Source organism: Rhea americana, unplaced genomic scaffold, assembly GCF_003343005.1.
Source record: "Rhea americana isolate MKP2758 unplaced genomic scaffold, rheAme1 scaffold_13, whole genome shotgun sequence".
Classification (NCBI taxonomy): Eukaryota; Metazoa; Chordata; class Aves; order Rheiformes; family Rheidae; genus Rhea; species Rhea americana.
In genome coordinates this window covers 7,486,729-7,504,231 of record NW_028185372.1, presented here as the reverse complement: position 1 = coordinate 7,504,231, position 17,503 = coordinate 7,486,729, and the positions used below count along the sequence as shown (strand labels likewise).

Below are 17,503 nucleotides of genomic sequence, written 5' to 3'. Positions count from 1 at the left end.
AGAGTATGCTTCAATTACACTGCTTCAATGCAGTGCTTCATGCCATGGAATTTAAATGAAAACGAGAATGAGTGTAATGGTTCATATTCAGTTTATAAAGTAAGACAGAAATACTGTAATCATCTATAACAACTTCCTTAACAGTTTGGTACAACCCTATAACCTAATGCCGACATCAATCACAGGAGCAGTTTTCAATCTTTTTTGATCTGCAAATCATTACAAGTGCCAATAGGCACTATTATGAGGATTTCCTCACAGTTAATATAAGCTTGCTAACAATTGTCTTCCTTTCTTATTCATCTTACAGAGGAATAATGCATGCACCAATGGGTTTGCACCGTAAGTGCAGCTTTTTACTTCCTTAAAACCCTGAAAACACGATCTCTCAAATAATACTCCATTTTTGATTCTAAAATAGCCACAGATACTACTACTCCTTATAAAAACTTAAGAGTGGGTAAAAACATTCTACTAAAACATGACTTAATTTTTTGCATGATTTCGTTCATTTTGTCTATTACACTGAAGGGTCCATTACCAAGGTTTTATTTCACCGCAGAACCAACCATTTAACTGTTCTTGTGACAGCTCAGTGAACCTTTTCTAGTTCATCARTATCCTTGAACTGTCTGTGGTTAGCAAGAAACAAACAAGGTACGGCAACACCCGTGTTATCGTTAGAAAATACAACATAATTCTACCTCTGCTTCCTGAAATTCCTGTTATATAGAGAAGAATAATAGTTTTGGAACTTTGCTCCCCGCCAGAAAGCTTTGATTTAATGAGAACCCAGTGAAACACCATAGTCCTTTCAGAAGTTGTCATTTCCTAACTGTGTGATCTACATATGTTCTTTTCCTAGATATGTAATTCTGTGTGTCATTTACAGTATTCAAATGATGACCACCTTAGTGAGGAGGAAAAAAAAATAGATTCTATACTACCTTCAAAAGCTGCTTGCCAATTGTTGGGCTCATCTTTTCATCCACCATAAGAATCACTATTCCCCTGTCATCCATACCTCGGCGTCCCGCACGACCTGACATTTGAATGTATTCACCTGATGATATCTAGGATAAAGGAAGAAGAAGAAAAAAGGATTTAATAAATATGTTAGAAAGACAGCAAGAATATATAAAATGCTGCTTACGATTACACAGCAAATGACCGCAACATTATACCAAAGCTATTTAAAGACATGAACTTCTTACAGATCAAACTCATTATTAACCATAATTGATCACTAAGTTAGAAATCCATGACTATGAGTAACACGTGTCAGCAGGAAAAATTAACCAATGCTCTCATAGGTACATTTATTAACACCTAGCTGCAATGATTTCTGTAACACCTTGCATAACTTTAATATGCAAAAAAGGCACTTTACTTCAATAGAAGACTGCTAGCACAGCAGAGATTWCTTAAATATAATGCACCTTCACTGCCTTCAAATAATACATCACTTCATTCACATGTAACATAAAAATATTGATAAACAGCAAAAACAACACTTTTATGCCAGTTAATGAAATTAAAGTGATGATGCTCACTCAGAAAGTGATAAAGAACACAGACGTAGACAAGAGCTGGCTATATCTGGTTTTCTATGTTACCCTAGGTTTCCAACATAAAGATGTAAGACTTTTTTGTCAYTTATGATACTTACATTTTTAGCAACTTCCTGAGTCTCACCTAAAGCCTTATCTCCAAAAAATAATTAAGAAAACTGATAAATCATTTTAAAAGTATGAGCTTCACATATCTGATACCTCAAGCATAGCTATTTCCCACATAGTTGATGACTRGTTTGTAAAAAAATCAAGAGATCYGATGCTTATTTCAACAGGCACATATTAAGTTACTCATCCAGTTTGCCCAAATATTCATGTCTCTAAAAAAGGAATTAGCTTATTTATAAAATGTTTTGTAATGTATCCTAATTTGTACACCCTAATTAATATATGTGAATCAGAGATCTTGTTTTAAGCTTTAAAACTCTCACATTATTTGAGATCCAGCTATTTAAGAATCAGTCTCTCCTTCACTGTCTTTCTCTGGGCTACTGAAAATATTCTGCTATAAGAGAAAAATCATCACTGTCCCGAAGCAAATGATCTCYTTTCTTGGGTCTGTCAAAACCCTAATTTCATGATCATCATGATCTAATACTAAGCTCAATTCTTCTTCAGATTCTTCTGGTTTTGGACAAGTTGTGCAGAAGTCTTTTAGGTTAATCAGTCAGCTCTAACCTGTATTGGATGTCCTTTTACCATATCTAAAATAAATAATCTCTCAAGCATACTATGAGGAATCTTGTTTTCGGGAATTTGCACACTAATTATAAATGACTTAGTGAATAAATAAAGATTTTTAAAAGAAAAAAAGTATTTTTACTACATTGAACTGGATATACCAACAATAAATTTAATCTTAACGAAATCTTAAATATTGCAATTCAGTTATTTATCTACAGAATCTGTTTTTTTCACATACCCATCGGAAATCCTTCCCATCAAATTTGCAGGCACTTGTAAACAGCACAGTCCTGGCTGGCATATTAATTCCCATAGCAAAAGTCTCCGTTGCAAATAAGGCCTAAATAAACAGACTGACGTTAAACAAGCAAAAATGATGGCTCTAAACCAAACATGTAAATAGTCAGAGATTGCTAAATAAAGCTTCTCTAGATTTTCCTTCTTAGGTGTAATCTTGGTAATGCAAACAAAACCATTCTTTCTCCCCTTCCTTTTTTTCCTCTAGAAAAACATAAAAACTAATTATATGGGACCACATGGACTCCAAAACAAAACAGAAGCCCTGCAAATGCATTAAATGCCAGAAATGGAAAAAAAAAAAAAAAATCTAATTTGTTCTCTTAATGATTCAATAGCCTTTGCCAGCTCCAATAATACTCTCATATRAATTACTATAAGAGAAATAAATAAAAGATGAAAAATAGCACTTGCTAGATTTCAAAATACACTCCCACCCCTTGAACCTGTTTTTCACTACCATAGATTGCACTATTACATCTTTATACTCCATATAACATGAGATATATAACGGGTAGGCTTTTCAGAGTAGTTACATTTCCCTGTAAAATTGATGTCTTACAGGAATGCAAGTTATATGGGGTGCAAATTATATTAATGAAAAATAATGCAAGCTTAATTTCTATGTTCAAAGTTTGCAAAAAGAAAATAGAGATAGATAAAGTTGTGGGGGGTTTTTTAGGGCACCTGCTAGATGCTCCRAACGGCTGGTCCCTTAAGGTAACTGACAAAGATTGGTAAATGTCTACAATCTTTATAGGAACAAAATACAAAAATTGAAGAAAATTTGAAGTTTAGTTTCTTTTAAGTTGAAATACTTTACAGTAAAATCTCGAACTCTTAAAACTAGATCTATGAAGCACTTAAGACATCTTAATCAAAKCAATGAAGACTACCAACTTCTAATACAAAGCAGAGTCAAGGGGGAATCTTCAAGAATTTTTTTCAGATAAAGGCATTTACAAAAATATGCACATACTCTAAAGCATAATAACACATCAAGAGAAGGGAGCTGCAGCCAGTTATATCAATTATGTTATGTTGCTGGAAGACCTCCAGCCTTCCCAAGCTGCTGTATGCATTTGTAGAATCCAAGATGTAACTCCGCAGAACAAAGTCCTCCCCTTCATACCTGTCTGGTTCTTTCTAAAACAGTTTGCTTACTCATACACAGAATATTAAAAAAAGTTTTGACAAGTTCTAAGCTCTACGCTCCTGCATAGAAGCACATATAAAACACAAAACATTTTTCACTTTGGCATGTACAATGAGTCTTCTCCCCCTTTCCACTTAAGAAACAGATCTCTACTATTTAAAGTAYGTATGTACACTCTGAGGCAAAGTATACTTCTTGGTTTGTTAGGACTACTGACTGTGTATTCATAATAGAGCAAAACCTAAGAGACATGAAACATACCTTTATTAGGCCCTCAGAGAAAAGAATTTCTATCGTTTCTTTTAAGATAGGAAGCAGACCGCCATGATGGATACCAATTCCTCGTTTCAGAAGAGGAAGTACATGTTCTACCTGAGAAGAAAGATATTAAGGTTGGTAAACAAGTTTTAATATACTCAACTGAAAAAGAAAACCTACAGGGAAAACCTCAACACTGCTCCTAGTGTTCATATAATTTGCCATTTTCTGATCTAAGACACARTGAAATAATGTTTTTTAATTACAACTAGGAATATGATGAAAGGTAAAGCCAACAACCAACCTTTTCAGTGACAGAGTAGTCTTCAGTTGGGTTAGGCCAACTGTGAAGCTGTACCCTAACTTACATATGCAATCAGTATTTGTCTGTATTTATTTAAAAATTCTCTCTGATATAAAATAATTTTTGGAGATACTGAACCTCCTATGCAGGAGCTGTTGTTTGAATTTTAGGTGCAGTGATTTCATTTACTGATACATACACAGCGAGGTCAGCTTCTATGAGAGCTGTACAGAGAAATTCAGGCTGTAAATGACTGAGATCATCTCTGAAATTGCAAAAACATTATTTAAACAAACTTCTACATAAACTTCGCTTTGTCTTTGCTTATTTTTGCTTTGAAAACAGAGATTCAAATTAACAATCTGACCATCAACTTTTCATTACCATCTCAAAACAAATTCTGAGAACATCCTTTTCAGATGTCATTGCCCGGACAGACCAAACCAGTTTGCTTGGCCGTAAAGTCACTGCTGTAAGCTATGCTGAAAACATTGTACTTAACAGCACATAACATTTTATATTAGATTCCTATTTTCAATTCTTCAATTTACAAACAAAACAGATTCAAACTAATCTGCAGGTGAGYAGGCACAGTGAAAAATTACATGGGTTAGTTTTTTCAAGGAGAAATTGCCACACTCACTGAATCATAAGAATCAATACATTAAGACACAAATAAATCATAGAAAATGGGGAGAAAAAAAAATAAACATAAGTTTTTGTATTTGTTACAGAAGATCCGAATCCTGTAACAATCTATCCTTTTAGAAGCCTGTATTCTTCTACTGTAGAGATATAGTAGAGTGACTAAGCATAGTGACTAATGAGTGTAGATGCATCCGTTCAACTTTGTGAAAGGCTCAGCTGTCAGGAACTGATAAGGTGCCAATGCATCCTCCTCTGAACTATTTCCAGGYAGTTTTAATCCAGACATATTTCTTTACATGTCCTCACATTTAGCTAAAATATAGTTAGGAAAAGCTAAAACAGAGGACAGCTACTTCATGGTTAATTTTSGCATGCAGCATCTGTCGGAATGGCAACTGGAAGAATCCTGGTCACTGAGTCCTTATTTAACAATGGCAAGGAGCAGATATAAAGGCACAGAGACCTGTAAGAATATCCAGTTCATGTTTTATTTTGTATCCAGTTCAAAAGAACATAGTTTTAAGAGTTGCAGAAAACAGGTGAGCAGCAGTTACCCCTATTAAATCTCCACTCACCTGCGGAAGCTTTTTGTCTTCCTCTGACAGACAATCAATTGCATTATTGAATACTTCTTCAACCATCTTTTTTTCTTCATCTARAAAGACAAATTGTAATTTACTACAAAATCTAAGAGGCTAATACCCTACGTAAAGCATCACTAAATTCTAATATTTACAAAACTTTGCAGTAAAAATAGCAATGGAAGACTATGAAGTCTATAGAAAACCAAACGCAACGGGTCAGATGAGCAAGACTTGAATATCAAACTCCAGGTACCGTACAGTAACCAGAAGTAGATGCTTAGGGAAAAGCAAGAACACAACAAACCCAGAAGAATAATCCAGACTTCAACTATTTTCAAACTCAGGGAATTCCTGAGCTTGGAGGTTTATGAAATAGACAGAGATTACATCAAATGTTTCTCTTCCATCTCCTAGGCCCTGTCTGCATGGACACAGGTTTATCYTCTCGCCTGCTAAAGTTTATACACTTTGTATTTTAGTAGTACAAATATCAATAATATAGTCAAAGGCATGACTGAAGAAAGAGTATAAATACGCATCTCTACACTTATTCAAACCTTTACATTTTCTGACAGAAAATAGCCATTTTCTGCATTACTTTCCAACAGTGAAGCAGTTGCTATGATTGGAGCAGTAAGCAAGAAGTCTGCCTTCAACATACCATTTCCTGTTTGTGAACTGTTTACATATAACAGATTCCTCATTTTTGTTGCTATTCCTAACATTTCCAAGAAGTTATTAACTTAAGCTTATTTTCCAAGCTTGTTTTATTTTGGATTAAGACCAATCTTATTTGTTTATTGTTTGGGTTCTTCTTTGGGGAGGAGGAAGGAAGCAAACAAAATTAGGTTGAATGGTTGATAAAGAACAGTCTGCATGGTTTGTTCTACAGCTCTTTTGACACTTTCAGAGAACACTCAGGTATCTACTGCATATAACATTGAAAATTTTGGAAAATATATTTGTTATGATCACTCTTTCAATTCTAGACAGAATTTTCTAGAAAGTTTAGTGCCATTATTACAGTCAACAGGATTTTGGAGAAAGAACTGAAGTTTAAAATAAAGTAGCAGATCAACATTGTGATGACCAAGTATCCTCTGTTTTCCAACTGTTTCTTACTGTGAATAGCTCAAGGTATTAAAATAGTAAATTAAAAAAGTAATRAATACTTTGACTTACAAATTCGTTYTACACAAAGAGTCTCAAAAAAAMCAGAGATACCTAACAAGGAAAATGTTTTACCTCAAACTACTGTTAGATGTAAAACTATATTTTACTTATCTGTACCTGTATTGAAATCTAACTTTGTCATCTGAAGTGCATAGGCTTCACAATCTTTTTTACTGAAGCTGAAAATAATTACAGGTTGGAAATTCCTTTCCATGATCATCTTTACGATCTTAAACACATTTGAAGGACCTGCAAAGAGATTATATTAATTTCAAAGTTATTTTAGCAAAAAATGCCTTACAGAATTACAGACTAATTGAGATACAAGTGTAATTTACATGCATTTTTTAAGGTAGTTGCACTATAYAAGTTACTTAAGAACAGGATTCAAACTCACCTTTTGTTCCTCCTTTTCTGCCTTTCTGGTCCCCCTTTGCTAAGTCTCCTGCATCTCTAAGTACTTGCATYGCTGTGTTAAAATTATCTTCTCTGAAATCTCCCTAGGTATAAAATACAAACTTTGTAAGCCATTACTCTTCTTGCATAGCCCACTGAAAAACAYTAAATTACTGTTTCACATACTCAGTATCATTACCTCATATTTATAGGCAGAAGGACAAATGAATGCACAAACTAGCAAGCAACTTTACTAGGTCATTGGCAAAGCTCAGAATAAGATTGGTGTCTCTATCCACTCATTATCCACTCATATCTACTCAACCACATCATTAGCTATGTTATACATGCTGAATGATAGAGTATCAGAACTAAGTTCTATCAAAATTTCATGTCTACATTAAATCAGACTACCCAATGAAGACCTATTTTCAAGTGTATTACCACTGTCACTGGCATTTAGCTTCTGTTGTGCAAGTGGATGACTGACATTAAAAAAGTCAGTATTTTATGAATCACCTAATGACACAAAAATATTTTGCCTCTTTAACCAAACTCACACACAAAGGGTACTACCTTTTTTTTTTAATTCAACTGAGAAAGAGTACAAGAAACATCAGCTACATTGCAGATCTACAGAAAGCAGCACACAGTTTAGAAAAAAAGACAAAGATGGGGGCATTTAAGACATCTTAGCAAATATTACCCATCTGACAACACAATATTAGATAACAAAAACTGCAAAACTTAGCAGTAATTCAGAAATCACTGTTACCCGTTTGTACTTTGTTTTAATACAAACTATCCTTTACATAACCAACCCAWATCCTGCAAAAGATCAGCCTCTTAACTGATATGCGAGGAAGAAGGTCTTCAAAAAAAATGGAGTATTCCTTACATTTTCATCAACAACCAAATGGAGTCCATCTCCTCCTGCTGGGAATATATAATGCTGCAGTGGAGTGGGTCGATAGTCTGTATATATCACGTGGCAAGGCTATAAAGAAAGAACAGCATATGCATAAAAACTTTAGGTTTCTAACTGCATTCTAAAAATACTTGCTTGATAGATAATCAAACATATTACCAGTAAAACAAATCTTTCTAAAATCAGAAATCAAGACTCACAGAAACTAAGATAATAGATTTTCTTTTCTGAACATGGATTTTGTACTTGTAGGTTGAAAATCTCTTTGAAGAATACAACTTAGCTACAAAATTTTGTGATATAACAGAAAAAAGTAMAGATAGGTAATGATTCCTTCTGTACTATTACACAGACTCAAAATACTAAACATCCTTTAAAACCAAAGCAAGAACTAATAATTTGTATATTAGAAAATAGCCTGTAGCACTACTTAGACCATCCAAAAAAGGCACAGTATAGACTTTTTAAAATACTGTGATTTCATTACAAATCTAAAAATTGTATTTCACCCGATGAGTCTCCTGTTACTTAAGCCATTTTGCACTATCAATCCTAAAAGAAATGTGCTGTATGAATTCCCAACACTTTTTTTTAGAAAAAGCACAACACTTCTTTTAAAATATTAAACATAATGTAAATCTGCTTTGAAAATTGGAGTCTAGCATTCCACAAAACAAAGTTGGTTTGTGCCAAGTCTGAGCAGGCTTCTCTTACGTTACATTCTTTTCATCACACACCACTTGAGAACTGATCTTCAGGGTATCTGTAAAATCAGAGCAACCTCTTGTGGACATTAACCTCCCCAATTCTAATTCTCATACTCCTTGCACTTTTTRTAAAAACAGAGCAAGAGCTAGCTTAATAGTTATAGGACAGAATAAATTGTATATATATATGTATTACTTCCCACAGCTTTATGATTTCAGTTTTGATTCCTGCATGGCTTTCCTCCCAACTTCTCCAAAGAACTTCTCCAAAACAACACTGTTGTCCAGTTTCCTGTAAGATTAGTACTGCCATTGCTAGTAATAGGTCACATCACTTATACTAACTCTGAGTTATGCTAACTGTGCAAGGCCCCAGTACTGGCATTAAGCTTGTTGCAAGAACCAGGTACCTCCTGTAAGCATGATGTAAACACCAAAAGCCCTGCATATGGGCATAGTTTGAAAACAGGCCAAAGAACTACAAACAACTCCTTCATGGAAGACACGTAACTTGGGGAGCTGGGAAGAAGATTGCTCTAAACCTAAGGAAGAAAAGCTAAGAAAAAGAACAGCGCAGTAGGACAAGGCACCTGGCTGCAGCTTGGGAAGGTAAGACCTTCCCAGCATTGTGCACATCAACCAGGGAGCAGAAGCCAAAGGTTGGAAACGGTCTAGAATTGGGAACGTCTTATAGAAATACAAGATCTTGAATTTGTGAAGGGCTATCATCATGGGAATCACTGCTGTGGAATGACCTTTGGATACACGTCTGCTCTCCCTGCCAGCTCCAAGGACCGCTGCTCTGCCTTTYCCCCTTTTCCTGCCCTGCCTGCCTACTCCAAGCAGCTCAGCTCTCCCTCTCTCTGCCTGTCTGTTCCAGGAACCCTGACTTTCCAAAGACTTTTTGACTTGCCAGCCAACTGTACCGCGCACAGTGGTAGGAATGTGTGATTTTCTCCAGAAATCCTGAACGTTTCTTCTCTTTAATGCTGCAATCCTTCAATAAAGCCTTATTGCATATCAACTCAATTTAGCTAGTTCCTATTTTGGGCAAGAACAAAATTCACTGATCGTTCAGGGGAAAACAGCAGAAAAACAATCAGGAATTTGTGTGAACTTGCAAGTATAATTATCCAAAATACAATTCTGAGAACTCATAAAAACTGGTGATGGGTAYGTATCACGTTGCCTTGAGCCCACTCACTGATGTACGCCTCTTTTAAGGCATATAGGTGAAAGACAGCATATCTTTGTTGAAATGGACACCTATATGATACGTAGAAATTACAACTATTAAGTCCTTTAGAAGTTCCCCAAAGCCCTCTAAACTCCTGGAAGGTCTGTGAAAACCATACTATATTCATAGTATCTGTTCATAACTCATAATGTTTGTTGAAATCTGGTTGGTGTCTAAATAACGGTGTTGAAAATAAACTTTAAAAGAAAAATCYTTAACGTCACTATGTAGAACCAACAGTCAGTACAGCTGTGAAATCTGGGAGTACAGCTAAGACAGGAGTGATCAAATTATCATTTAATAAATAATAATTATACAATTTTAAAAGGCTAGTAAGTCCAATTTTCCTTAACTGAAGAGATAGTATTATGCCACGAGACCACAAGGATGGACATACAGAGCTATGAAAATAAAGTTACTTGTTTGTGAAGATGGCAGATCCATTCAGCGAACTGACGGGCATTTGGAATAGTGGCGGAAAGGAACACATAATGAACATTGTCAGGGAGCAAAATAATCGTCTCTTCCCAAACCACACCACGTTCTGAAAATGCAAAAGTCATATGGAAAAGCTGATGTCATTTAAAGTCTACTTTTCAGTTCTGAATCCAGAAGTGTTTTTAAAGACAAAATAAAACAAAAACTAAAAATAACACCAACACAAGTACACACAACAAATACCCTCAAAATAGCTTTTGTCTCAGCAAAGAAAATGTAGACTCTTACACACAGTGACTCTTTGATACATTCAGTAGAAAGCAAATTCTGAATGGTTTATACACATAGGTGATCTACTTTAAAAGAGAGATAGAGAATAAAGATTTAATTCTTTAAAATAAAACTTTTTGTTCTTAAAAAAGATTCTAAAAGAAAAATTGTATATACAGGATACCTGAATCTCTCATGTAATGGATTTCATCAAAAATAACCCATGCAACTTCCCGCATAACCTCAGAACCTCTGTAGAGCATACTTCTCAAAATCTGGAAGAGTAAAAAACAAAGAAAAACACAAATAATGTATGTGGCAGCCAAACAGAAATCCATCACATGAAATAATAACAGTCACAAGTTACAGACACACAATTGCCTAAATTTTTTGTTCATATTTATATGACACTATGAAATTTCATTTTGGACAAAACTAAATAAAAACAGATAAAGATTGGTTGTTGAGAAGACTTCCAAGGTTGATTCCAACAATAAACACTTCTCCTTTTTTTCTGACAAATTTTATATGATATGATATGAATTGTTCTCCCTGCAAGAACAGTGAAGGAACAAGAAAAAAATTTTTTTTTTTCCTCCCAGCTTCTGTGTGGCAGTATACTGTCACAGCACTTCAGATCTGTTTCTGCTGGATCTAGTAGATACCTGTCCATGACGACTATGAGGAAATTCTTTGTCAGAAGTCAGKCAACCTGTGTCTCCATCCCCATATCTCTTTACCAGCTTTAAGGTGAAGATAGAAAAGAATTCCAACTCACAGCTAGACAGATTTCTGTGACAGAAATAGTACAAAACCATGCTATCAGTCCTTTGTTGCCAAAGGTGGAAAGTTGCATATTCCTGGAGTACTAACACCTGCAGTTCACACACAGAGCATTACTCAACTACTCCCTCCATGTTACAATGGAATACTGACCCTACAGTATTTAATAAGTCTGGTTTACTTCAGATATTAAACATCTATCCAAACAAAAAACCCAGTATCCTAAGAATCCAGACAGCTAAGCTTTGTCTTTCCCCATCTGAGAATAAAGTTCCTGATTGATAGCCCAAAAGCAGGAATTTACAAATTTAATTTATTTTTGCAGTATCAAAAGTTAAATCAAGGGCAAGAGCACCTGCAAACAAAATGAACATTAAGCACTTTTGAACCTAACTGGGATTACTATAATTTAATCTATTAATATCAGACCTTCTTAGGCTAGAAGAGAACACAGGTGAATCAAGAACTAATGTATAATCTTACCTCTGTTGTCATGACCAAACAAGAAGCTGTAGGATTAATAGTGACATCCCCAGTCATCAAACCAACATCTTGAAATTCTTCATACATCTCACGATACTTCTGATTACTCAAAGCTTTAATTGGACTTGTAAATATCACACGCTGTTTCTCTCTCAAAGCCAAGGCAATTGCATACCTGTATTCAAGCATTGAACATATAAAACATGTCATGAAGATATTCACATCTTTTTACTTTCCTCTAAACTTCAAGTTAAAGAATAAATTAATTCAGTAGACCAGTAATGATATGAAGCATTTCACACCTAGATTATCAGTTCATGTTCAGTGCATTGTAAGCTCTACCACAAAAGCATCTTTGCAGATGACAAATCACTGGCAGCAAGTTAACCAATTTAGATGGACATCAGAGCACATCTAATCTAATGGAAAAATGTAACTGTCACCGTCCTGTTTCTAAGAATACATTGGGAGGGGAAAACTACAATTATTTGAACACATTTTCTAATACATTTACACATACAATTCTCATCGTCTCAATTCTCATCTTAATTAAGCACAGGCTCTCTGCTGTTAAAACAAACCATGACAAAAATGTATACCATCTTTCAATGTTTCTGACAGAAAAGTGCAGAAAACATACAAGAACTTCCTWACTATTTACAGCCAGGGGCTAATAAACAAAGATATTTTTCTAAAATCATATAAATCATTCACAGAAAATTTCCTTTCAGTCTATACAAATCATCTCTCTCTCAAAAAAGATTGTTTAAGAAAAAAACCCGTAAGCTTAAACATGAATTGATCCTTTCACTACTCACTAAGCAAGATGAAAGAAAGAATTTGTATATACAAAAGTAGTTAAGTCAGGTCAACACACTGATGATCTCAACTTTTTAACTGGGGAACTGATGCACAACAGGTACCAACAAGTACTGATGGTTCAGTAAAAGCATCATTCTCCTATTAGAGCYCGTTAGAAAATTACTTACTCTGCACATACAGTTTTACCAGCTGATGTATGAGCTGACACTAACACAGACTGGTTGTTATCTACACAAAGGATAGCTTCTCTCTGAAATGCATCAAGAATAAATGGATATTCCTAAAAAGAAAGAAAACAAAAACATTATATATTTTTARGGTACATCATTATATTTAACTGATTTTCCATCTGACCTAATATGCATGCTAGAGGCAGAAGTGAAAACCTATAGTTACCTGTAACTTCAACTGCTCTTAATTTAGTATTTTGTAATGGCTTTGTATTTAAATAATTTTTTCTCTCACATACACAGACATATGCACCTAAGATTTCTGCCCAGGTCTTCTTGTTGTATCAAATGAAAATCTAGTCCTTCTGACCAGATTTTCTAYTATTTACTAAGTTAGAAAGAAAAGCCACAGTGTTCCACTGGAGCAACAGCCAAATATCATACAATGGAAATGAAACACAGCAAGCTATCTACCCCATTCAACCATGTCATTTTACTCAATTTAAAATATAAAATACCAATTTGATTTATGACAGACCACCTTTTTAACATATTCTTTTTGTCAAGTCTTACTTAGAAAGTCCATCACTTCCACCTTCCCACCATCTACTGTCTAAAGCATAGTCAAAAGGAAAACAAATCCAGTCTACCACATACTTTAGCAGCTTTTCCAGTTCTTGGCTTCAGGCCTGTGAAGTCTTCATCTGCTGGAAGTGCAACCTAATAAAACACATTTTAAACAAAAACAGTTATAGAATTCTCCATGTCTACGCTAGTGACATGGTGAGCTACAAAGAGCTGGGGCAGGAYATAAAAAATGCATAAAAACAAAATTAAAACATCTATTACCTTATTTCTATCAGCTCATTTGTCAAAGTTTCCTTCCTCCCTTTCAAACAATTGTTTTCAACCAATGTTTCTACCCTCTTATCACCAATAATAAYCTTTCTCTCATTTCTCTGATATTGTCTACTCTTCAGTTTTAAGTATTTATGCTTTATCTTAGTTGGAACATTAGCTCTTCAGGCCAAGATATAGTCACAGCTTCTAATAAACAGACATTAGAAGAATTACTTGGCTCCCATCATCCTTGAAAGGGAGTGTGATAATAGGTTTATGCAGATAAAGTTCCTGTTCCTGACCAATACCTAACATTCATCCATGCTAGATATTTTAATAATATATACATATTTTGTATATTAYATACATATTTTGTATATTATATATTTAGCCCTCTTCAGTTACTAAGTGATGGCAAGCCTCTATTGGACATCTCTAACTAATAAAGATTGTGCAGGTCTTAAGTGTTTTATTAAAAATGTGTCATTACACAAGGTCACTGAATGGGATCCTAATTAACATCAGATAGTTCTGGAAGACAGCAAAGAAGAGATGAGCATAAAAGTATAGGGAAGATATGTAATTCTAGCAGAAACTTCCTAAAAAAAATCTTCAGATGAGGGATGGTTTTTAAGACATATGCAATAATACTTCTGAATTTTAATATTTTAAATTGCATTAATTTGTATTACCACAATCTAAAAATAAGTATTTTCTTTTTTTGCTTTCACATAAAAATGCATTATTTTTCCCCTTTACTAGAATGTCATTTTAAATACCAACCAGCTTTAGAAGAAAGCCTTTCATTCTTGAAACAGAATAATGAAAAATTTTAACGCACTGCTGAATAGTTATATTGTACTGTGAACAGAGATTTCAAAAATCAATATTTTTCTCTTTAACAACAGCACTCAAAATGTGCCAAATTCACGCCCAAACCTCAAACTCTTTACAAGCCTGTTCCATCTTAAATGTAATGTAAAATACTAATCTTATTCATAAATAATAGATATATATGTTACAATACTGACAATAATACATATTTCAGGACATCTTCACGAACATAGTGAACACAGAAAACTTTTTATAAAACAAGTCTGTACTTTTTCATATGAGTTCTCAGCACACTCACCTCATGTGTACAACCTTCAACAGTTTCCACAGCTTGCACCTTTACCTGAGGCATCAGGTCTGCCAGACTAAAAACATGCAAGTTAGTATTGCCAAAAATATATTTGAAATTCRTATTTTCTTTTTAAGTAGAAAAATGTTGAACTTTACTGCTACTTTAACTGCAACATTAAAAAACGCATGCATAAACTTTAAAGGGACCCTTGGGAGAGACTGCTACCCATACTAAGAATACCAGTAAGTGCTAAATTTTGCCACCTTGTAAGTGTACTTGAGCTGCCATTTTCGATTTGCAACAATTTTAAGACTTGCATCACCCAACAACACTAGGATCACATTTATAAAAGAATGTTCATGTGAACTGTTCTGATTAAATGCAAATTTTTGTCAATACCTATCAAAGCAAAATTCAAGATCTGTATGCATGCTACTGGTCATGATACCCAGTATCAGCAGTCTGAAGCATTGCAAGCAGCAGCCTGAAGATGAGATATTTCTTTTCTTTACTTTTACTTCTCTCACAGCCACAAGAAGGCGCTAGTGTCTCACTACATAAAATGCAGTGTTTTTCCTCACACTGTAAAGTATGAACATACTTACTTCATAATGCTACTATGGGCAAGCATCTATTTTACTAAGAAGACCACTAACATAGCAACCGATTTAAAATGTTAATTCTGGTTCTGCTCTGCTTCTAATACAAGTACTCTTTGTTGACAACGTTCTAAGCAGGCTTCTCATTACTGCTGTGAAAGGAAATCTCACCTTGAATTTAAGAAAAGTTACTGCATAAGACCAAAGGATAATCCTGCCCACGATTCTGCCTCACAGAAGTTAATAATACGACACTCAGACAAAAGCACAACACAGCAAGCACATAGTTTATATTTCCATAACAGATTCTGCTACATTTTGAGCTGGAAAGTACATGTTTGTACTTAATAGCACTGGATGAATTTTCAGTCCATAAGCCTACTTAATTATTTCCTTAACCTATGTAAACTTTTGAGTTACCAACAATCTCTTGGGATACACTAAGGAGCTCCTTAACTGTCCCTTCAGTCTGCTTTCAGAACAYCTTCATAATATTTATTATGAAGTTCTGGAAAGAAGACACACACAGATCCTAAAGTACAGAAATGGCATTCTAGCTTCCCTTTAGCCCTCTTCTCAGTTGTAAACAACTCCAACCTTATCCCCCTCTCCATGTCAGATACCTGTAGTCTGTCCAAATTTCAAAGCATGTCTATATTTGGATCCTAAATCTTTGTTCCAGCTATAACCTTTAATGCCTAAAAGGTATTGTTCCTGTCTTCTTGGTCAAATTGTTCTTCCTGTATCCCAAGCCAATTATTTCTTTCAGTGTGCTGGTACACCCTCACAAGCCTGCCTCCTCTCGTGTGTCTCACTACTTATCTTTTGCTATATGCCCGAAATCAACAYGATAGAAATAACCAATAACCATTAATCCATTTACAGTAACAACAGACAATATGAACATTTCATATTGCAGCTATCTATCTGCAGTATTTACTTATTATGCTAAACGTGTCCAGTGCTCATCAGTGCCAAAGCCTCATCCTCATTTACACAGATAACAGAAAATCAACCTCACAAACAAATTCCTCACACAGACTACTCACAACTGACGTATTGCAAACAARCAACAGTCTGGCTACAACTCCTTTGCACATTGAGCTAGGGGTCTTACTTAACATCTTCTGATACAGTATCTTCCAATTTCGGCTTCTTTCCCAAAACTGCATCTTCTGTACTGTTGACTTCTACTTCTCTTTTGGACTTCCCTGTAGCAATGACCGAAGATTTTTCCTCCAATCGTTTTCTGTGCGATAAAAAGACAACAGATCGGATGTTTGCCTCTTCAGCAATTCTCTGCGTTTTCAGAAAGAAATACAGGCCTCCYGCCTGCAACCGGGGCGCACCCTGGGGAACCCGCTCACGGACACCGCACGGGGTTTCCGCACCGCTTCCCGGCCGAAGCCACCCCGCGAAGGGCCCGCCCGGGGCGCGGCGCCGCGGAGCAGGGCCGCGGACACGGCCTCGGGGCCGCCCGGCTCGCAGCCGATCACGCCGGGCCGCGCCGCCGCGCCCTCACCCCGGCTTCCTCGCGCCGTCGGCGGCGCCCGCTCTGCTCTTCTTGGCGCCGGCGGCGGCCGAGTCCTCCTCGAACACGCTGAACAGCTCGTCCCCGAACGCCTCCGCCATCTTCCTCGATCCCACAGTGCCCCGCGCGCCGCCCTCCCGCCCCGCTCGACCCCACGCTCGGAAGGGAAAGCGCGGCGCGCGGGCCCGGCTCAGAGGAAGCCCCACACACGGCACGGCACGGCACGGCACGGCACGGCACGGCACGGCACGGGGCCCACAGCGGCCTCCCTGCAGCGCACCGCCGCGCCGGGCGCCGGCACGTCCCACAACAGCCCGCGGGCCGGGGGCGACCTGTGGCCCGGAACTTGATCGTCTAGACCGGCTGGAGGCCGGGCGGTGCGTGCGTGAGCACCCGCACGCGCGGCGGCGTCGGCCAATGAGAGGCGCGGAGCGGGGCCCAGCGCGGCGGCGCCGGCCAATGGGGGAGGGGGGAGCGGCAGCGTGCGCGGTGCCC

The 17,503-nt window shown here is 36.6% G+C and overlaps 2 protein-coding genes across 2 annotated transcripts in view; one reads left to right on the top strand and one right to left on the bottom strand.

Moving 5' to 3' along the window:
- The window catches only part of MTREX (Mtr4 exosome RNA helicase), a 45,682-nt gene extending 28,324 nt beyond the window's left edge, over positions 1–17,358 (bottom strand). Inside the window, exons 1-15 of the mRNA XM_085326432.1 lie at positions 17,000–17,358; positions 16,595–16,726; positions 14,885–14,951; positions 13,570–13,632; positions 12,910–13,022; positions 11,921–12,095; positions 10,839–10,929; positions 10,366–10,490; positions 7,973–8,071; positions 7,076–7,178; positions 6,796–6,927; positions 5,497–5,576; positions 3,973–4,083; positions 2,497–2,598; positions 948–1,073 (exon numbers count right to left, since the gene is read on the bottom strand). Coding sequence (XP_085182558.1) covers positions 948–1,073; positions 2,497–2,598; positions 3,973–4,083; positions 5,497–5,576; positions 6,796–6,927; positions 7,076–7,178; positions 7,973–8,071; positions 10,366–10,490; positions 10,839–10,929; positions 11,921–12,095; positions 12,910–13,022; positions 13,570–13,632; positions 14,885–14,951; positions 16,595–16,726; positions 17,000–17,109 — 1,629 coding nt within the window. The 5' untranslated portion in view covers positions 17,110–17,358. The remainder of the gene's footprint in view (positions 1–947; positions 1,074–2,496; positions 2,599–3,972; positions 4,084–5,496; positions 5,577–6,795; positions 6,928–7,075; positions 7,179–7,972; positions 8,072–10,365; positions 10,491–10,838; positions 10,930–11,920; positions 12,096–12,909; positions 13,023–13,569; positions 13,633–14,884; positions 14,952–16,594; positions 16,727–16,999) is intronic.
- An 8-nt stretch (positions 17,359–17,366) lies between these two features.
- Positions 17,367–17,503, top strand: part of DHX29 (DExH-box helicase 29) — a gene marked incomplete at its 5' end in the record, with an annotated part of 23,169 nt that continues 23,032 nt past the window's right edge. The window contains one exon of the mRNA XM_085297710.1: positions 17,367–17,385. Coding sequence (XP_085153836.1) covers positions 17,367–17,385 — 19 coding nt within the window. The remainder of the gene's footprint in view (positions 17,386–17,503) is intronic.